The 22,340-nt window shown below is 48.9% G+C and overlaps 1 protein-coding gene across 4 annotated transcripts in view; it reads right to left on the bottom strand.

Moving 5' to 3' along the window:
* The window catches only part of LOC144818740 (uncharacterized), a 175,994-nt gene that overhangs the window by 61,028 nt on the left and 92,626 nt on the right, over nucleotides 1-22,340 (bottom strand). For 3 of the 4 annotated variants that reach the window (XM_078676443.1, XM_078676442.1, XM_078676441.1), the window contains one exon: nucleotides 16,362-16,475. The exons of the other annotated variant lie outside the window; for it this stretch is intronic. In XM_078676443.1, coding sequence (XP_078532569.1) covers nucleotides 16,362-16,475 — 114 coding nt within the window. The remainder of the gene's footprint in view (nucleotides 1-16,361; nucleotides 16,476-22,340) is intronic. 4 annotated transcript variants of the gene reach the window in all.

Genomic DNA, 22,340 nt, shown 5'->3' with positions numbered 1-22,340 from the left:
TTTCCCCTGGTCAGGCGCTAGCTCTGGCTGCTCTTTCAAAGTTAAAAAAAAAACGAGATGGGATCATCTCCAGCCACATATTTTTGTAGGGGTACCACAGCTCCTGGGGATGCGGCAGCCCTTTGTTGCCCCAACGCAGTGAGGAGTTGGGTTTGTCCTTCTGTCAGCTTAGTGATGTGATCCGCTTGCTGCTGAATGGCGGCGGCGAACGCGGCCCTATCATTGTCTGCCTGTTCGGTGGATTGTCCAATGGCCCATTCTAGCTTGGCCTGTCCCTCGGTCATCTGGGTGATTAAGGCCTCCATCTGGGCAGACGGATGGCTCCTATCTGGCTCGCCACTTGTAACCTTTGGTTATCAAGGAGGAACGAAGCCACCACTTAGAGTTAGGGTCAAGGTCTTTTATTTTTCCAGTAGAGCACGTAGATAGTATTTTACAAATCACAAGAGGTATCACGGTGGGCTTCTGTCTGCGCAAGGTTCTTCCTCTTCGGCCGTTCGGGGTCCCGCTTCCAGCTCACCCGCAGGAAAACAAAGAAAACAAAACGTGGCTGTTAGTGCACAGCTCCTAAAGTTTCAACTGATATGGGAAAGGGGGTGTGAGGGGAACGTTCGTGTCTCGGGTAGCTACCACCACCATTGCGAACACTCAGTCTATGATCCCGAAAGTGCAGTGATGAGCTGTAGATAAGCCTAAGCCCGACACCTTCCTCCCACCTACCCGGTTCCTCCCCGCTTAAACGACAGTAAGGTACGCAAACGTTCACGAACCTGGCTTAGCCACGCGTCCTCCTGCGTGTGGCTGGGCGATGAGCGATACCGGTGGCCTCCTGGCTTCTCCTGGGCGGTCTTTCGCTCTTCCGGTTCTCCTCGCTCTGGGACTGCGTCCTCCTCCTTCGTGTCGTCGCTCCTTTCGCCCTCCGGACTTCCACACCGCGAGACAACTTCTTCTCTTGGGATCTCGCCGTAGATTCCGCTTTCTCCTGTCTCGTCCTCCGTGTCCATGTCCGCTGGGCTCCTTCCTCCTCTCCACGCCGTGTCGTCCCTGGCCACGAACAGACTGGCGTCTTCCGTGTCCGCCTTTCTTTCAGAAGGGATCGGTCCTGATAGGCCCACGAAACGCCGTGTCATAGGGGCGGAGCTGGCCTCGCCGTAGTCCAGGCAATCGTTAAAGGGGCCACCCCAGTCCTGTTGAGGAGATGGAAAGTCCGTTACGGGGCTAAACAGAGGGCAGGTCTCGACCCGCTGACACCCTGCTTGCTCCCGGCCTATATCCCTCCTAGATTCGTTTATGAAAGTCACAGGAAGGATAATTTTGAATAGACTCCAACTGTGGGCCGAAGACAATAATATCTTAAGTTGGGTCCAATACGGTTTCAGGGAGGGGAGGGGTACTGTTGAACAGGTTTAAAATGTTTCTATATTACAGGGGAAATATACCAAAGGCAGGGAAATTATTCATGGTATTCGTCGATCTTACCGCTGCTTTCGATTGTGTTGATCACAGTAGGCTTTGGCAAATTATGGAGGGTCTCAAGGTTGAGTCCTCTTTGGTGTTATTTCTGAGGCAATTAAATGCAGGAGCCTCAGCCACGGTGAGGTATGGCCTTAAGGGTGAGTGTATAAAGTCTTTCCGCGTGGAGAGGGGTGTTAGACAAGGTTGTGTACTGGCCCGTAACTTTTCTCATTAAACACCAATGCTTTGGAGGAGGAACTGGTGGCCAGGGCGAGAAATTCTCCTCAAGTGAATAACAAACAGATTGTCTCTCTTCTCTATGCGGACGACGCGTTTTTTTGTTGTTTTTTTTAACATTTTATTGGGTTTTGAAGTACATAATCACTACAGTCGCTAAACCCCCCTCCCCCAATTGGACAAGCACAGTGCAACAAATCAGCTTTGCAGTATACCAGCCCCACCCTAAACCCATACACAGCCATTTAGCCAACAACCCGAGACCAGGCAGGCGGCAAATACCCCATATTCGAAAGAGGAGGAATAAAGATACATTCTAACCAAAAAAAAAAATGTATCCCTACCACTCCCCTCCTCTTTCTCACCATGCCCTGTCCCACCCCCTCCCAGCCTGAAGTCATTCGTCAGTGTGCTTGAGGTGATCACAGCAATCCCATCGTGTCCATAGAAGAGCTTCTTCCTAGCCCCCCAGACCCCCCCGCGGCGCCAGGCAGTAGAAATGCATCCGCTGGGGTGACCTCAACGCCACAACGGACAAGAGCCCTCTGCTTGAAAATCTAGTACCCCTTGTGTTATCTTGAAGACCTATCAGAGCCCTTCAGCCTCTGCCCCGCCATCCCCTGAATCCAGTGAGTCGCCAGCAACGCCCCTGCCGCTAGTGTATATCTGGACAGTCACCAAAATTTTTTGGGGCGGCTCGTGGGGCTAGCAACTCACTGTAGTGTTCGGACTGTGTGCAGCAGTAGCATGTTATAGAGAACAACGGTCGCCATCCATCACCCATACCGCACTTCTATAGTTACCACCACTGTGCCGTTGTTTATGATTAATATGACAATATCACTATTGCACCACCTTCTATTATCGTGCTGTTTGACTGCTACCCCACATGCATGATTGCCGTATCTCTGAAAAACAACCAGTACAGTCTCATCTCAAAATGCCCCGTTTTTTCACTTTTTTCATTATTCACGGTATAAATAGTGCCATGTGTCCTGGTCTCTAGCACAATATATCCATCGCCGGGATCACGCCACTCGCCGTCTGCATTATTGTCATACTTTTGAAAAACCACCAGCACAGTGTCAACTCACCAAGCGCCGTTTGACATTATTCACGGTTTAAAGAGCGCCACATGCCCCTGCCTTAAGCACGATATATCCACCGCCAGGATCACGGCACTCGCCGCCTTTTAAACCACAGAAGTCACTGATCTTCTCTTGATAAAAATGCCTAGCCTATTTCCCTAATGTGTTTTATATGTTTTTTTCCCTCCCTTGTTTATCCAACGTTTTTTTCTTGTCCTTAAATGTACAGTAATGAAAAAAGGCATAATGTATTATATTGTCAAGACTGCAATGCTTCATTCCATTGTCCTGAAGATGATGCCTTGTATGTAGTGTTGGCATCGAAACGTCGTCGACACCAAAACGCCATATGCAATAAGATTGAGCTATATTATATTGTGCAATGGTGTTAAGAAACTGATCTATGTCTGCTAAACTGAGTACAAGTGTACAGACCTATTTTCTCGCCTTTTGGCTAATCTGCTTTGTTGTTTTGTCTTGTGTTCTGTGGGTTACGGCTGTACCCACTTGTCATTAATTGTTCTAAAACTCTTCTATTGAATACATATATGAAAATAAATTCTTGTCCGGCTGGACAAAAGACATACTTACTATTTAGTGTATGATTACCCCTTGTGTGTATTCTCTTCTCATAATAGGGACCGTTGTTCTCTATAACATGATACTGCCCAAGGTCCCTATGACATTACCTTTGGGTACCCTTGTTTCTGTATAATTGTGTGCAGCAGTAGAGCATGTCGTGCGCCCAGCGTTTAGGTGTAGGTAACGGCCCTCTCATCCAACAAAGTGCAACCACACGCCTAGCCATAAGCATCCCCATGTCCACAAGTCTACGCACTGCGCCTGGCAGCCTCCTAGAGTGACCTAAAAGCGCCAGCGCCGGGTCTGGGTTCAATTCAATCTCCACTATCCTGCTCATCCCAGTGAAGATGTTCTCCCAGTAATCCTGCACTCCTGGGCACAGCCACGCTAAATGTAGGAAATCTGTCTCCGGCACGCGACACCTCTCACACTCAGCCGGTTTATCGGAGACCATATCTATGAAGCCTCTCTGGGGTATAATACACTCTATTGAGAAATTTGAAATGCAACAGTCTGTGCTTACCATTTAAAGATATCCGCCGGGTGTTGCCACAACAGTAGCGCCACATGTCATCGTCTATTGGAGCTTGTAAGTCCCGTTGCCAAGCCAACCGTGCCTTCGTAAACCGGTGCTCTCTATGGGTCATAGCGATTTTGTTTAAATTGGTCAGTAATTTGCGGGGAGACTCGGTCTTTATCACATATGACAGTTCAGGGACTTCCGGGGGCTCCGCCAGGTCCTCCCCCAGCAGCTCTAGAAGGGCGCTACGCACTCTATGGAACTGATCGCGGAGCAGCAGGGAGACTGCACCCCTCTCCCCTCCACCTGTTCCTGGGATTTAACTGCCTCGTTATGGAATAGGTCCCCCGCGAGTCGAATGTTGAGTTTATGCATGGCTTGTATCACGCCCCTCTCACCGAGGGGGGACAGCCACTGGGCCCACTCCACAGGCATACCAGGCGAGTACAGTAATGCCCCTCCCTATGATTGCAGGAGGCAGTGCCATGCGTGATTCGTTGCTGTGATAGAATCCAAGATCCCAGTCCTGCGGTCCACCGGTTTGAAGACTGAAGATGCGTGTATCACCATGTACCCAGGTGTGCAAGTGTGACGCCTGGGCTACTCTGTAGTAGAGCTCAAGGTCTGGGGCACCAAGGCCGCCCATGCTACATGGGAGTGTGAGGAGTGTCCACTTCACTCTAGGCTGCTTGCCCGCCCAAGCTAGTTTGATCATAAGCTGCGTCAGTCTCCGAAAGAACACCTTAGGCAACACAATCGGGATAGTAGCAAACAGGAACAGCAGCCTAGGCAGCACCACCATTTTCATGATTGAAATACGACCCAGGAGTGAAAGCGGGAGCCTGCACCAGGCATCTACATCATCCTCTAGTCTGCTTAAAGCAACCCCGTAGTTTTCATTTAATAAAATCTCAGCGTCGGTGTGAAGCCGTACGCCCAAATATCTGACCGAGTCCGTGGTCCACAGCAGCGGGTACTCCATATCAAATTGTAGAGTAACCGGGGTGAGAGGTAAAGCTAACGACTTCGTCCAATTCACTTTCAGACCAGAGAGGGCTCCGAAGTGTACTACCTCTCTAAGCATCGATGACGAATTGATTTCTAGGTCGCGGACATACAACAGGGTGTTGTCCGCGTACATTGAGACCACGATCCTGTATGCAGGGAAACCTATACCCTCGTTGCAATGGTACTCCCGTAGTGCACACGCCAGCGGCTCTGCCACCAAGGCGTACAGTAGAGGGGACAACGGGCACCCCTGTCTGGTCCCCCTGCCGATTGGGAAGGAGTCCGTAACCAGATTGCCAAGCCGTAGTCTGGCCCTAGGTTTATTGTATAGGGAGCCTATCATTTGGAGGAATGGTTGACCCAGTCCCATCCGCAGCAGCACGTGTCACATAAAAGGCCACTCCACCGAGTCGAAGGCCTTTTCCATGTCAAGGAACACTGCGATTGCTTTCGTGTCTGGCTTTACATGCATGGTGCCAAGGACCGTACAAATATTATACGTTAGGTTTCTACTTGGGATGAAGCCCGCCTGTTCCGGCGCGACAAGCGTAGGGGCCAGGAGCGCCAGGCGGTTCGCCAACACTTTCGCAAAAATGTTCGTGTCGACATTCAGCAGGGAGAGGGGACTGTACGAGCTGCACTCATCATGTGCGTTACCGGGCTTAAGAATAGTCACTTGAGCGCCTCCCTCATGGAGTGTGGAATGCTACCCTCCACACAGATATCATCGAACAGCGTAGATAGGTGCAGAAGTAGTTTGTCCTGGAAGGCTTTATAAAAGCCCACCGTGAGCCCATCAGACCCGGGGGCGCCGCCCGACCGCATGCCCGCGAGAGCCTCAACTATTTTGTATTTTTCTATTGGAAGCATCAGGAATTCCCTGTGTGTGTTGGTGAGCGTGGGGAGTTCTATGTGTTCCAGGTAATCTAGAATGTCATCATCAAGATCTCCACTCTTGGAGGAGTACAAGTCTGTATAGAAGCTTCTGAACGTCTGTGCGATTTCAAACTCATCCGTGAGGACCACGCCCTCCTCAGTCCTCAACTCCGTTACCTGCGATCGTCCCTTTCTCCCTTTCAAAACTCTCGCAAGGACTGTGCCAGGTCTCTCTCCCTCTCCGTATGCGCGGGCTGTAGCGTACTTTCCCATGTGTTGAATTTCCCTGTCTGCCTCCTCATGATATTCAGTCAAGAGAGACTTAATCTCCCCGTCCACAGCTGTGTCTGGGTGCCTCCGCTGTCGCTCCTCTAACCGTGCCAACTGCCGCTCCAGCTCCGTTAGACGTTGCCTAATGGACTTAAGTACCCCCGAATGCTTGGACATAGCTATGCCCCGTATGTAGACCTTGAATGCCTCCCAAACTGACTGGAAGCTATCCACAGAGCCTAAGTTGGCCTCAAAGAAGACATCAATCGCCTCTGCCAACTCACCTCTGAAGAGTGGATCGAGAAGCGAGTATGGGGGGAATCACCATGTGAACGGAGGAATCGTCCTCTTAGGGGTGTCAAGCACTAATAGTAGTGGCGAGTGGTCAGACAAGGTACGCGGGAGGACCCTACAATCCCGTATCTGTCCCATCATCGAGGAGGATGACAACCAGTATTCAATTCTGGTTGTATGTTATAGTAGGCTGAATAAGAAAACAAGTTACTTACCTGTAACTTCAGTTATCCAGTATTGGTGTCTTTCATAGATTCACATGCCTGAATCATTCCCCGTCGTCAAGGCGGGAGTCCCATGGTAAATAAAAAAGCAGTGCCAAAGCACTTTGTAGTAGTAGTAGGCCCTAGAACTAGGCCTGAGGCCTAAATTATAGTAGCCTATCTACATCATTATGTCAAAAAGACCAAAGTCTTTGCTCTTACCAATCAGCTCACAGCACCCTCTAGAACCCTCTCTGAGGGCCAGTTCTCCTCAGATTTTCGTAGCACAAGTGGAAACAAGTATCCCAACCTTAGAGAACTGCCTCTCCGGGGAGGAGGGTGGATGCATGCGAATCTATGAAAGACACCAATACTGGATAACTGAAGTTACAGGTAAGCAACTTGTTTTCTTATCCAGTATTGGGGTATCTTTCATAGATTCACATGCCTGAATCAGAATAGCAAGCAGTAAACCAGGCAAAGTCGGTTGCGGATGGTGGGAGACTTACTGTATTGCACCCCCATGAATGTACCGCTAACAACCAACAATCGCTTAGAGATTGATCTATTAACAACCTTTTTAAAAACCAACATAGAAGTAATGCAATTTCCTACAGGAAATGGAACATTAGTAGCATATAAACTTACTGTATGACAACATATGTCTGCATATTATAAACAACAATTTGAACTTTATATACTTTAAAGAAAGAAACCAATGGTTGTACCTGAATGTATTCCTATGGAAACAGGTGGCGTAACACAGCTTGGCCCACTGCCGCATCATTCTGATTTGCTGATTGTAGGCAGTAGTGTCTTGTAAACGTGTGGACATTCTTCCATGTCGCAGCACGGCAAATGTTCTCAAGCGTCACTCCTGCAAACAAAGCTGCAGACGCTGCCACAGCTCTTGTGGAATGAGATCGAACAGACCTTGTCAATGGTCGGTTAGCCTTGATGTGACAGAACTGGATGGCAGAGGCTATCCATCTGGAAATCATAGCTTTTGTGACCGCTTTACCCAATGTAGTCTGGCCATAAGCCACAAATAATTGATCTGATTTTCTTACAGTCTTGGTTCTCTGGAGGTAGAACTTTAAGCATCTTTTGATGTCTAAAGAATGTAATGTTCTCTCCGCTGGGGTTGACGGATTTGGAAAGAAACCCCTCAGCTTGACTGGCTCATTCAGATGAAATTGAGAAGGCACCTTTGGTATGAATGTTGGATTAGTCTGCAAAGTGACATAGTCTTGGGAAAAATGCATAAAGGGTTCCTTTATAGTGAATGCCTGAATTTCTCCCACTCTTCTGGTGGAAGTTAGGGCTAACAACAAAGCAACCTTCCATGCCAAGAATTTTAGGTCAGCTTTATGAATGGGTTTGAACGGGTGCTTCATCAGCTGTGAGAGAACTGTATTGAGCTCCCATTCTGGTGGTGAAGGCTTTACTGGAGGATAAGCTTGGAAAAGACCCCTCACGAATTGCTTAATGAGCGATGAAGAGCAGAGTGATTGAGTGTCAGCCATCTTCCTGTATCTGGATAAAGCCGCTAAGTGGACCTTTATTGAAGAAAAAGAAAGACCTGATTGCGCCAAATGCAATAAATAGGGTAGTATTTTTTCTGCTGGCGCCTTTATAGGATGTAAATTGTTTGAGATGCACCAAGCACAGAAGCGCTTCCATTTGAGACGATAAGTTTTTAATGTACTCTGGGCTCTTGCTTTCTTTAGAATGTCTCGGCAGTCCTGAGGAATTTGCAGATGCTGAAATTCTAGGAAATTAGGAGCCACGCATGCAATTTCAGCGACTGAGGGTCCGGGTGCAGTATCTGGCCCTCTTTGTGTGATAGTAACGTTGGGGTTACCTACAGCTTGATCGGTGGCTCCTGTGAGAGAAGCATGAGCTCCTGAAACCAATACTGGCGAGGCCACCTGGGAGCAATTAGCAGAAGGCGGCAACTCTCCAATTTCATCTTGCGCACCACTCGTGGAATCAAAGGGATCGGAGGAAAGGCGTAAGCATAACTCCCTGACCATCGCATGGACAGGGCATTCCCCCTTGATCCCGGTTGAGGGTACCTGCTGGAGAAGTACCGGCATTTCTTGTTCTGTTGGGTTGCAAAAAAATCCAACATTGGCTTGCCCCATCTCTGAAACACCTTGCTCAATTGGTTGTTGTTCAGTTCCCACTCGTGGCAATCTGACGAGGATCTGCTTAGTTTGTCTGCTAAGGTGTTGTACAGACCCCTGACGTGTTCTGCCTTGAGAGTTATGTTGTGAATCGTCAACCATTGCCATAACTCTTGGGCTTCCCTGGACAATGTTGCTGACCTCGTTCCCCCTTGCTTGTTTATATAAAACATGCTGGTAGTGTTGTCCGTTCTGACCAGAACTGAGGACCCTGTGATCCTGGGGAGAAACGCTTGAAGAGAAAGAAATATGGCCGTCAACTGTAGACTGTTGATGTGGCATTTTCTCTGCTGTTGAGACCATTTTCCCTGCACCTGTAAATCCTAGAGATGACCTCCCCAGCCCTCCATGGATGCATCTGTCGTCAGAATGAAATCCGGAGGGGCTTGCAAGAAAGTGAGTCCCTGTTCCAGATTGTACAGCCTTGTCCACCATTGAAGGGCATGCACCATCCTCTCGGTGACTGTGATGATGTCCTCGAAAGAGCCGGTCGTTTGTTGCCATTGAAGATGTAGCTCTTACTGTAAGGGTCGCATCTTTAGACGTGCTAATGGAATGAGGTTGATGGCCGACGAGCACATCTCCAGAAGTGACACAAATAGGCGAACTGAAAGTGACTTTTTTCTTGACAGTTTTGTTGCCAAGGCTTGTAGACGGAGTTGTCTCTCTCGAGACAAGAATGCCTTGCATTCTACTGTGTCTAGACAAGCTCCTAGGAACAACAGGTTCTGTTTCGGAACCAATTGAGATTTGCTCTTGTTGATTGTAAGGCCTAGCGATGCAAAGAGATTGCAGCATATCGTAATGTCGGATTTTACTTTGGCCTTCGATGGACCTTTGACTAGCCAGTCGTCCAAATACGGGAAGACCTGCACATTTGCTGATCGAAGAGCTGCTGCTACAGGAGCCAGACACTTCGTGAAAATCCTTGGGGCCGACCTGAGGCCAAATGGGAGGACCTTGAACTGATAATGGGCGCCAGCCACAGTGAAACGGAGGTATTTTCGATGTTTTGGGTGAATTGGGATGTGGAAGTATGCATCTTCCATGTCCAAGGAAGCCATGTAATCTCCCTTGTTGAGACAGTTGAGAATGTCTGAGAGAGTGACCATTCGGAATCCCTGCTTCTTGAGATATCTGTTCAGATTGCGTAGGTCTAGGATCGGTCGCCATTCCCCTGATTTCTTTTTTATGAGGAAAAAACGGGAATAGAAACCTGTCCTTCTGATGGATTGGAACCTTCTCTACAGCGTTCTTGAGAAGCATTGCTTGGACCTCCTTGATCAGTAAGTGAAGACGAGGGGGAGGGGGACCCCTGGGCAGAGTTGTTGGAGGTTTGGTAATGAACTCCAGGGTGTGACCATGTTGGACTAGGTCCAGCACCCACTGATCTGTTGTTATCTGATGCCATTGGTGTTGGAAGGCAGATATCTTCGCGCCCACAGGAAAATAAGGGATTGAAGGTGGCGCCCAATTGATCTCACTGTTTCTTGTGAGTGTCTCGCCCCTGATTGTTCGTGCGCCTTCTTCCTCCTTGGCGAGAGAAACCAGCCGAACCAGACTGGCGATACGAAGATTGATAGTTCTGGCGGTATTGCTGTTGATATTGCCTGCCTTGCTGGTAATAATTTCCTCTGGACGAATAACCGCGTCCTCTCGCTCCTCTGAACGATCCTCTCTTGTACTGCAATGACCCCAGCGATTTTGCAGTATCGGTATCTGTTTTAATTGCTTGGAGAGCTTTGTCTACATGTTTCCCAAAGAGGGACTCTCCATCATAAGCCATGTCCAGCACTTTCAATTGGACCTCTGGACGAAAGGTAGTGGCCTTCAACCACCCTTGACGTCTCAAAACAGCCGCTCCTGCCAACTGTCTGAAATTTGTGTTTGCAATATCTAATGCGCAGTCGATGGACTCAGCAGCTGCGCGCTCTCCTACCATTAATATTTTTCGTGCTTCCTGCCTCTTATCTTCTGGAATGAGTTCCATGAAGACAGCCATTTCTGACCACATTTGGCGATCATAGCGCCCTATAATCGCCAAAGAATTTGCCGCTCTGATGGAGGCCGCAGCCATTGTGGAAAACTTTTTCCCAATAAGGTCTAAACGTCGCCCCTCTTTATCAGGTGGTGTAGAAATAGGGGTAGCCGGATTCTTCGACCTTTGTTGTGCAGCCTGAGAGATCACCGAATCCGGACGCGGATGACCAATAAGGCACGCTGGACTAGTGAGCGGGGCACGGTATTTCTTCTCAATTCTTGGCAACACAGCGGGCACAGAAGCGGGGTTTTTCATTACTTTGAGGCCCTCTTTCTAAATATAGTCAATGATAGGAATGGCTCGAGTTACTTTCCTGGTTTCTTCCTTAAAATCATGAAGAAAACACTCCGTTTGCTCCACAGTCACCGGGAGTTTAAATCTGTTTGCTGCTCTCTGCATCAGATTCTGAAAGCCACCCACATCCTCAGGTGGAGAATCTGAAGGCTGAGGAGTCGGAGGGGATGGCATGGGAATAACATAATCATCCCACGGGTCTGATGAAGGTACGTTAGGCAACTCCCCTTCCTCTACTTCATCTTCTGAGGACGTGTCCGGGGCTTGTGGAGGCAACTCATGTTGTGTAGGTTCCACAACTGGAGAAAGCGGTGGAACTTGAGATGGAGGAATAGAAGTAGTAGGCTGAGACATATGTGGCGGAAAGCGTTGTTTGTAATCTGCCAGCATATCCTGTAAATCCTGAATCAGGGTAGGTGGTAAATGGGTGACTTCTGAGACCTTAGGCCGTCTCTGATGTTCCACAGAATGAGGCACTAAAATGTCCTCCTGATAATAATGTTCAGTATAAGTGTCATCTTCATCATCATCTTGACACTTGATGACAAGATCAGATGGGTGACGCGAAAACACCAAAAGCTCCTTCACTATCATCATCCTCAAAATCATCTTCTTCATCATCCGAGTAGGATTCCAGAAGATGAGAGGGCATAAGTGGCGACATGTAAGAACCTTGTTGCCTCTTGTAAGAGACGAGTTGAAAGTTCTTTGTTGAAACTGGCATACAAAAAACCTGATTCCCAGCAATCGGCTTCACTAAAGATGAATCCATCATCTTTGACGGCACCGGTGACAAAGGTGCAGCTGGCTGCTGAAAAGATGTCGTCGTCGACGGGATTATCGTCGACGACGAAGGAAACGTCGTCGATGGAAATGCCGTAGACGGGACCGTCGTCGATGGACTCGACGTCGACGGGACCGTAGTCGATGGAACTACCGTTGACGGGACAATCGTCGACGGGCTGGTCGTCGACGGAACAGCTGTCGACGGGCTCCTCGTCGACGGGACAACCGTCGACGGCTTCATCGTCGATACTTTCTTCGTCGACGGGACAATCGTCGACGGTGGCGTCGATGACTTCATCGACGGGCTCTTTTTAGACGACGAAGGCTTTGTTGACGCTGATGTCTTCGTCGACGAGTCGTCTACGAGAGTTCTTTTAGCCACAATACAAATCTTTGTAGACACAATAGGCGAAGTGACAGATGTAGTGGAGATCATAGCCGTAGAAAAGGAAGTTGAAGTAGAAATAGTAGCCACTGGTGAGGAGACAGAAGAGCTCTTACTCACGGTTTTCTTAGAGGAATCGTTGGTGGCTGAGGCTCCAGAGACAGCATGTGGGGATCTCTGTGAAGAGCCTGAAGTAGAGTGGGAGGTTTTCGCATGTTTTCTCCCCTCACTTTCCTTATCCTCCTGAGACCTCGACCTCTTACTAGAGGTAGAGGATTTGTCATCATCATCCGTGGAAGAGGATTTTAGCCACAAAAGGACTCTGGCCTCCCTATCCCTTAAGGTCTTAGAAGGGAAGGTGCGGCAGATCTTACACTTTTTTGCCTCATGTTTGGGATAAAGGCAATAAATACAGTCCTTGTGCTGGTCATCCACATGGACCCTTTTCTTCTCGCAGGTTCTGCAAGGTCTAAACAAGGCCTTCTTGTCAGACATCCTGAAGCTCTGAGGAAAAAACTGAGTCAAGACTCAGGGAGACTCCCTTCCACACGACGTGCGGTGAAAATCTGAGGAGAACTGGCTCTGCAGAGAGGGTTCTAGAGGGTGCTGTGAGCTGATTGGTTGGAGCAAAGACTTTGGTCTTTTTGACATAATGATGTAGATAGGCTACTATAATTTAGGCCTCAGGCCTAGTTCTAGGGCCTACTACTACTACAAAGTGCTTTGGCACTGCTTTTTTATTTACCGTGGGACTCCCGCCTTGACGACGGGAAATGATTCAGGCATGTGAATCTATGAAAGATACCCCAATACTGGATAATGGGTGTACCCCCCCTGCGCTGCATGTCTCATCCTCCACACATCCTCTAAGTCTAAGCTAGTGATCACGCTGTGTAGTGTTAGCGCAGCTGCAGAAGGCCTACGCGCAGGACCCGCGGATCTATCCAGCGCCGGGTCGAGCACTAAGTTAAAGTCCCCACCCCACAGGACCTGTGCTGTATTATATTCACAGGGTATCGTTGCCAGGGACTGGTAGAATTCTTAAAAATTGGAACAATCTCAGTGCCCGTCCAAGTAGTGAGACTAGTAGCCCCTTTCAAGATAACATTAAATACTACAGCAAAATAAGGGTCTAAACATCAACCTAATCCAAGAAGAGATCTCCATGTACCTTGTCCAACCCTGGTGCTTTATGCCTCACTATTTGTTTGATGGCTTGCCTAATTTCCCCACAACTGAAGCTCAGTTCTTCCTTAGGGCCGCTAAGCAAGGTGGGCCGTCCCAGTGTAGTTCCTGACCCACCTAAGCGTGCCAAACTTGTATAGCTGGTTATCAACCCAGTGCCTAGATTCTGATTCTCTGGGGAGTATAAGCTGGTAAAGTAGGCAACCCATTCAGTCATCATAATATGGTTTTCAACGGGGGAGAACACTTCGCCAGAGCCAGTGGAAATAATATTCCAGAAGGTATGTGAGTCTCCTCTTTTGGCTGCTGTTAGCATACTTTCCCACTTTTCAGGCTCCCATTCTTGTTTTGCTGCTCATATGGCATTTTTATACGCCTCTCTAGTTTGTTGGATTAGCAGCCTATCATTGGCCTTAATAGCACCCGTCAGAACCCCACGACACTCGCTGCACCGGTTATTATACCAAGAGGGCGCACGGTGTCTCCTAGCCATTCAACTGGCCTCCACAGAAAAATAATCTCTCAGCTTCTGGAACATGTGGGTGTGGATGTCGCTATAATTCGACAGTACCTCACCATCCTCCTGGAACAAATGTATTACTGGTAGTGATTCCTCCCTAAGCCATCAACTACCACTCAGTAAATGTTAGCAATTGAGCCCCTTGAGCGAGATAGCGAGCTCCATTTGCTCCTTCACCTATTAGAGGTCATGGTTTGCATTCTATCAAAGGGTTAATTATGGTTTGGCTGAGCTGCATGAGCAAGGCTTCCCAATTCCAGGGCAAGCACGTTATGGTCCCTATCCTGGCAAAGGAGTACCACCATATCAACTAATGTAGGCCACAGTCAGATGTCCATTAAAATATAGTCAATGAGGCTTGCATTCTGGGGTTGATTACATGTGTATTTGCTGTCTTCGTTTAACCAAGTCTTGCCACAAGCTCCTAATCATGATTTAACACAACAGAGTTGAGTTATAGGGACCGGGGGGGGGGGGGGGGGGGGGGGTCGGGGGGGGGGGGGTCGGGGGGGGGGCTAGTCGACCAGGTTTCTTGGAACAAACATATATCGTATGCATCTATGAACATCCATTCAGGGCAGGGCAGCTTGGATGAAAGCCTTGCTATATTTAAAGATATCAATTTGGTCGAAGGGTTGGAGTGAGCCTCTGACATACACACACTTCCACCACCAGCAATGTCAAGCGTGGCCAAACCATCCCTAACCCCATCCCCCATATCAACATCACAAGTTACGGCAGCCCCTCTCCCAGGCAGGGGTGCGCTTCCATTTACAGCCTGACATGGTAAAACATCCTCAACACAATCCAAGCACCCACACACACGTATTTCAACTTGAAATAGATCAGGCTATAGCGTTGTAACGGTTGTACGTTGGGATCACACACTTGTTTCAACAAAGTTCATCTCTGCGGCCCCTTGTTGCCCCCTCATTCCCTCTCCCCCTGGGTGGATGTTAGGTCTATAGAAGTAACTCAAGGGCAATAGGCAAAGTTGCTATTGTCCTGCTGATAATCCGAATGTCCAAGGATCAATTTCTGTACTATACATGGTAATCTGAAATTTACAAAAATACAGTCCCCTTGCCTATCCTTGGGTCACCCAACAATCCAAATCACCCTTCTTGTTAGCCAGTTGTGGCTAGCCATGACAATGGGGACATTTCTGTGGCAGCCCAGCCAGTTCAGGGTCTTATTAAATAATCCCACCTGGGACTCTCGTTGTTCCAATCTCAATGGGGGTACAGCAGAAAGAATCGCCACATAAGGGCATGACGCTAGGGGTAGATTAATGACTGACTGCATTAAAAAGTTAGAGCAGCCTCTCTGACCAACACTATTCGAGACCAGAGGATTGGTGTTGACAGCAGCCTCATTTTGGGCATGGTTTTTGGGATTTGCGATGCGATGGTCTCTGTTTCCCTTAGAGTTCAAACTATTGGGTTCCAGGCCAGGCAGGTTAGGCGATGGTCTCTCTCGACAGTGGCATTCACCCCTTTATTACAGTGATCTGGTTACACACCTGGGCTCCCTTCTTTCTTATGCACTGATTACTTCTCCCTTAACCATTAACAAACCATTTCAAAAGGAGGTACAAAAACCTGGAAAATCCCAAAGTAATTTTTTCATAGTTAAGAGAAACACCTGGAACAGATCTGGTTAGCAAATGTATACCCTTCAAGTTAGAGCAATACAAATGAGAAGGATCCAACAAGCCTCCATTCTTTTTAAACCACACAAGTAAATAAGTTCTTTGTTTCTAATCCAATTGATTCAATCTCACTGGGCTGCAACAAAATCCTGTGCTAGGGCAGCTCAATTATTGTGGAAGGGTCTTCCTGAGAGACTTAGATGCAGTGTTATACAACAAAAACTGAAAACACTTTAATTCAGCTCCTATTTCACTGTTTAGCTCATTCCACTCCCCCAGGTCACTTACAGACGAAGACCAACATATATCTCTCTTACCTCTTACTCACTACCTCACACTCTTCCACTGTCTCACTACTGCTTACTTTCTACATCTCTTATATTTGGAGAATTTAACTCACTTGTTGCTTACTATGTTTAAATAAACCTTAGAGACACGAGTCTCATATTATTTGCTAATTGTCAAGCACACTGACAAACTCTGGGAAGAATAAAGTCTTATATAAAAATTCTAAATAAATAAATACATAAATAAATAAAATCAAGTCAATCATTTGAGGGAGGTGAGAATATAAGACCTGCTATCCTTAGGACAAAGGGGCAGCATTGCAGAACCGCAAAGGCGACCTACACAGCAGTGGCAGAAATAGAGTTGGCAGTAGAAGATACTTTAAATATGTACCCTCTTACTCATAATAGAGTGCCTGTTTACCACTTCATTAGATTACGATTACGATGGGGAGAGCTGTGGATCCAAGATAAGTTGATTCCCACTTACCTGTGGAATTAGTCATTTCAGGATGACTTCTTGCACAGTCCTTGCTGTTGAAAGAGTAGGGTTCTTCCTTGTCTTTAGCTCTTAATGAAACAACAGTTGTGGTAATAAGTGAGCCTGTTAATGAAAATAAAAAAACTATTATCTGCTGATCTTTACATAATGACAGTAAATATTGAAAATACTACTTTACATTATATCAAAGATAGAGAGTGACAACTAAACTGTATTAGAACTCAATAGCTGAATTGGCAGGTCAGGCTGGACTGTACCCATGAGGAGCAGGGTCAATACTGATTTGCAAACAGCTGGGCCCAAACAGGGGTGGCGTGGTGAGCAGAAAGAAATTATGGATTAAACCCAGATCTCTTGACTGGGGGTGAGTGGTTGAAGAATGTCAGTACTCCATCCACCATCTTGTGTTTGCTGTGCTCGCCCTAGGGGGCAAGGGTATGCCCAGACATGGGCCCCTTGCTTGCTGTGCCACTTGATTCAAACTAGCCTAGCTGATGCGGGATGATACCCCAAAACCGTTCCTGCATGCTTGTTTCCGGTCCAGTGAGGACCTGGCCTGGCAGGTCGGGCTGGACTGTTCCCATGAGGAGCAGGGTCAAGACTGATTTGCATATAGCTGGGTCCAAACAGGGTTGGCGTGGTGAGCAAACAAAACGATGGATTAAACCCAGATATCTTGACTGGGGGTTCGTGGTTGAAAAATGCCACCATCTTGTTGTGTTTGTTATGTTCGGCGTAAGTTGCCACGGGTATGCCCAGACACGGGTCCCTTGCTCACCGAGCCACTGGATTCAAGCAAGTCTCACTGATGAAGAGTGATACCCCGAAACAGGTCCCAGAATGCTGGTTTCTGGTCCAGTGAGGACCTAGCCTGGCAGTTCGAAATGGACTGTTCCTATGAGGAGCAAGGTCAAGACTTATTTGCATATGGCTGGGTCCAAACTGGGGTGGCATAGTGAGCAAAAGAATGATGGATTAAACCTAGATCCCTTGACCGGGGGTGAGTGGTTGAAATGTTTCAGCACTCCGTCCATCATCTTGTGTTTGCAGGATAGCCAGAAACACCAAAAGGGTCTCTTCCCTCTTCATTCTCCCCTTATCCCTCCCCTTCTTCTGTTCGCTCCTTCCGCAAATAATGGGATGACAAGTACAGGAATTGATGCACAGATACAAAGTAGCCATACAGTGCCACAGAAAGTGATCACAAAACAATTAAAAAAAAAATAGTATAGGCATAGTATTGGTAAAATAATGTATGCCACAAGTTAACTTAGTGTGGGTGACAGATGCAGTTTAAGGCAATTAGTTCATGCTGAAGGCCCTCTTCAGACACCACTGCAAAACCAGCAGCCTGTAGCACAGCACCAGACCTCAGGAGTGACAGGAATTCATTTATCCACTTCACTGTGAGGATCAATTTCTGAAAGTTTATGAAGGTGAAGGATTCCTGAGGTTGGGCCAGGGCAGAGAATGGACGATAAAGGAAGGTGTCTCCTGTCTGAGTGAGATAGTCTCTGTAGGAGAGTAGGGTCTGCTTCCTATGGTCACCCCCACTTTTTGCTGTGATTCTCTGGTTTTTCGACTTTAGTGTGGCTGTGGGCCTGCTAATCAGACCCACAGCCCAGCTGTTCTCTCTCTAAATTGATACCATGTACTTTAGATACATACAAGATTGGTTACTGGGTCACTCTTGTGAGACCCTGTATAGTGTACCATAGGTACCCAGGGTATAGGTGTACCCTAGGCTACCAGGGGCTGCAGCATGTATTGTGGCACCCCTGGTTTGCCTTCCAAACTGACACCACAGGTCTGTCCACACAGCCTGGGTAAGGTGGTGTAATCACCCCTTACTTAGATATAGTATACCTATATCTACCTTTATATATAGACTAGCAGCCCGTCCCGACGTTGTCCGGGTATGAAATAGAATGTGTGTAATGTGTGTATGCAGATACGGTCATTCACGTGTTCCCCCGCTTGAGGCCCAGCTGCAGCCCTGGTTGATGTTAGCAGGCGCGTGTCCCCTCGCTTGAGGCCCAGCTGCAGCCCTGGTTCATGCTAGCAGGCGCATATAATTAGTGTAGTGATCTGCCGCCTGAGCCCGGCTACAGCCCTGGCTGATGTTAGCAGGCGCGTGTAATTTGGTTTAATGTGATAGTTTAGTAACAGCGCGCATGAAAGGCTGCGGTAATTGTCCCCACAGACACGCTCAGTCGCGTGTGCCCCCGCTTGAGGGCCAGCGGCGACCGTCTAACAATTAGAATTGTGTGAGTCTTGAATGATTGTTTCCCGCTGTTCTTATTTTTTTATGACCCACACCGACGCTCTTCAGCCCGAGTGCTTTTTAGACGCACCCAGGCCAAGGCACACACTGCATTCGGCACCTCCAGTATGTGTGAGACAACAGGCAGTCCCCCAAGGGAGTCTTGCGAATGGTTACTTACCACGCTTCGAGGTGAACGCCTTTGTGATGCCCCCAGCACACGGCCACAGCAGACGATCTGCCAAAGTCATCGAGAAGACCGTCAACAGACAGCTTGCAGCCTTCCTCGAGACGAACGGATCCCTCGACCCCTCGCAGTCCGGTTTCCGAGCCAACCACAGCACCGAGACCGCCCTCATCGCAGCCACCGACGACATCAGAACCCTGCTCGACAACGGGGAAACAACGGCCCTCATCCTCCTGGACCTCTCTGCAGCGTTTGACACCGTCTGCCACCGCACTCTAGTCCAACGCCTCAACAACATCGGGATCCAAGAGAAGGCACTGGAGTGGATCATCTCGTTCCTCGACGGAAGAACGCAGAGAGTCCGCCTCCCACCGTTCCGATTCAAGGCCACCGAAGTCATCTGCGGCGTACCGCAAGGATCATCACTCAGCCCCACCCTCTTCAACGTCTACATGAGACCTCTTGCAACCATCGCACGCCAGCACAACCTCAACATCATCTCATACGCCGATGACACCTAACTGATCCTCTCCCTCACCAGAGACCCCGCCACCGCCAGAACGAGCCTGCACGAAGGGATGAAAGACGTCGCCGAGTGGATGAAGAACAGCCGCCTGAAACTGAACTCAGACAAGACGGAAGTCCTCATCCTGGGACCATCACCCTCCACCTGGGACGACTCCTGGTGGCCCCCTGCCCTGGGCACCGCACCCAAGCCAACCGACCATGCACACAACCTGGGCTTCATCCTGAACTCCTCCCTCTCGATGACCAGACAAGTCAACGCCGTCTCCTCATCGTGCTTCAACACCCTGCGTATGCTCCGCAAGATCTTCCGGTGGATCCCGACCGAAACCAGGAAGACGGTCACCCAGGCACTCGTCATAAGCCGACTGGACTACGGGAACACCCTCTACGCAGGAACCACAGCCAAACTACAGAAAAGACTCCAGCGCATACAGAACGCCTCCGCCCGACTCATCCTGGACATCCCCCGACGCAGCCACATCTCCGGCCACCTGAGGGACCTGCACTGGCTCCCCGTCAGCAAAAGGATCACGTTCAGGCTCCTGACCCACGCACACAAGTCTCTCCACAACCTGGGCCCCAAGTACCTCAACGACCGCCTGACCTTCTACACGCCCACCCGCCAGCTACGTTCTACAAGCCTCGCCCTCGCCGCCGTACCACGCATCCGAAGAGCCACCGCCGGAGGAAGATCCTTCTCCCACCTGGCAACCAAGACATGGAACTTCCTCCCCATCTACCTCCGGCTGACACAGGACCATCTCGCCTTCAGGAAAAAACTCAAGACCTGGCTGTTCGAGCAGTAGCGAACCCCTCCCCAAGCGCCTTGAGACCCTTCCGGGTGAGTAGCGCGCTATACAAATTGTATGATTGATTGATTAAATCATTTGCTGTTTGATGTTATTTTGGCCCTCGGCCTTCTGGATGATGTAGTTTTTAGCAATTTTTTTAATACATTTTTTTATCCTTCTGCATAGCCTATGTCCTTCTGCTGCAACTGCCCTTTCCAACGCTGTATTGGGTGTTGTGATTGGTGCTGTGGTTACTGAGATTACCCGCCTCAAAGGTTTGGGCTCTCTCTTTATAATATTAGTATGGACACATATACACCTATAAGCCACTCCTATGGTAGGCCTCGACAATCCTGGAGGCAGAGTGCTTGGTTTTATGTGAGAGGGTGCCCTAGCATGAGCTGAGCCCCTCTGCGGCTTTCGGAATCATCTCCTTATAGCTGTTCAATGATATAGCCATATCATATACTCCTAAGTGCATTATAATCCTCGCGGTTAATGCTAATTTTGGTTTGGCTTTATCAAAACATGTCGTGTAAGGTGTCAAGCACTTTGAAATACTACCCCGCCGCCAATTCTGGCGGCGGGGGTAGCATTCCACCCTTATAGAGGGAAAAGACATGTAGCTACTGCTTTACCCGGTTAAAGTTAAACAGAGCCTCAGCATCACAAAATGGATGCTGCTGCCACAGACACGAGCCTGACCTCCTGTGGCTGGGGGGAAACTCCATCGAGGGCGGCCTGGTCAATAGGTTTCCTGTCCAGGGAGGTGCCAGCACCTCTCCAGACAGGGGTTTTGTGTATTTGGGCAGGGAGGGCTGCATTCAGTGAATGCATCTAGACACTGCCTGGGGCACACAAGGTGTCCATGCATAGCCCGGTTCAAACCAGTTGCTGGGGCATTCCAACCCCAGCTTTGGCGCGAAACTGGACAAAGGGAAAGGGGTGTAACCACCCCCTTCTCAGGTCCACCCATAGGAGGGACCTAGTCAGGTAATCCAGCCCCCATCCTTAGTATAAGTATAGGAGCTGTGTCCCCAGGACTTTAGATTATCCTGGACGAATCTTTGAAAGACATATCCTGGACCTTCGACATTCCATTCTGACTGGAAGATGGAAGACATCTCCCTTGTGGTCAAGGAGTGACCACCCTGTGCAAACAGGCACCACCAGCAACTTTGCCGGTCTGCAGTTTCAAGGCTCCCGTCAGAACCCGAAGACTCTGCGACTCAAGAACTGGACTTCCAGACTTCTCTGACCCCGATCCACATCCACAGCAAAGCTGAGACCCGTAGCGGACACGAGAGACGTGGGACCGGACATCTTGGACATCCTGCATTTTGCTACCTGCACTCCTTTCCTGAAACGTCAGTAGGTTGTGCATTGGGGTACGAGAAGCCCCAGCCCCGAGCACCATTTGCACCAAAGCCCAGGCCCCCACACTCCTCGAGTGTCCTGTGGGCCCAGCCTTTGCATTTGAGCTCGACATGTCTTCCCGGTTCCTTGTGCGCTGGCTAGTGAGCCCCCCCTGTAGACGCCATCTTGAATTTACTTTGCTTTCCTGGTTGCTCCAGGCTTGCTCCAGCTTCCCTGAAAAGGAGAAGTGCCACAGACCTTGCTGGTCTGCAACAGAGCCAATCTAGACATCCTGCGTGCGTTGCGGTTGCCAAAGATTGTTGGGTCCAATCCGAATACCGACACAGCAGTCATCTAGATCCATCTTGGGACAGCTCGAATCCAGCGCCTGGTAATCGTCGATGCCTCCTGGACCTCGTGGCTGAAGAGACAAACTCTCCTTCTTCACCTTAAAGCACCCAACATCGCCTGGTTCCTTCCTGGTCACTGGCTAGTGACCCAGACTCTGTACCCTCTGCTTTCAGGTTCTTCACATCACTGATCCACCCTTGGAGCCACCCGGACACTTTTCCTCTGGTCGCCTGCAGCACTTCTTTGCAGCTCTTCATAGAAAACGACGATGAAACCCGACACGAAAAGACACCTATGCACCCGGCTTCCCTGGGTGCTCCCATGGGTCTTGACTCTCAAAGTGTCCTAGTTTAAAAGGGTTCCATCTTAGTCCATCCGGAAGTGTCCTTAAACAGTAACTTTGTAACTTCTTAGTTTCCCATAGAAAGTCAATGGTAACTCGCAACTGTGTTTAGACACTGCACGCGTCTCCCGTGGGCCTCCTACTTCCT

The sequence above is a fragment of the Lissotriton helveticus genome, chromosome 2_1 (assembly GCF_964261635.1).
Source record: "Lissotriton helveticus chromosome 2_1, aLisHel1.1, whole genome shotgun sequence".
Classification (NCBI taxonomy): domain Eukaryota; kingdom Metazoa; phylum Chordata; class Amphibia; order Caudata; family Salamandridae; genus Lissotriton; species Lissotriton helveticus.
Note: the sequence above shows the minus strand (reverse complement) of the source record. Positions and strands in the feature narration are given on the sequence as shown.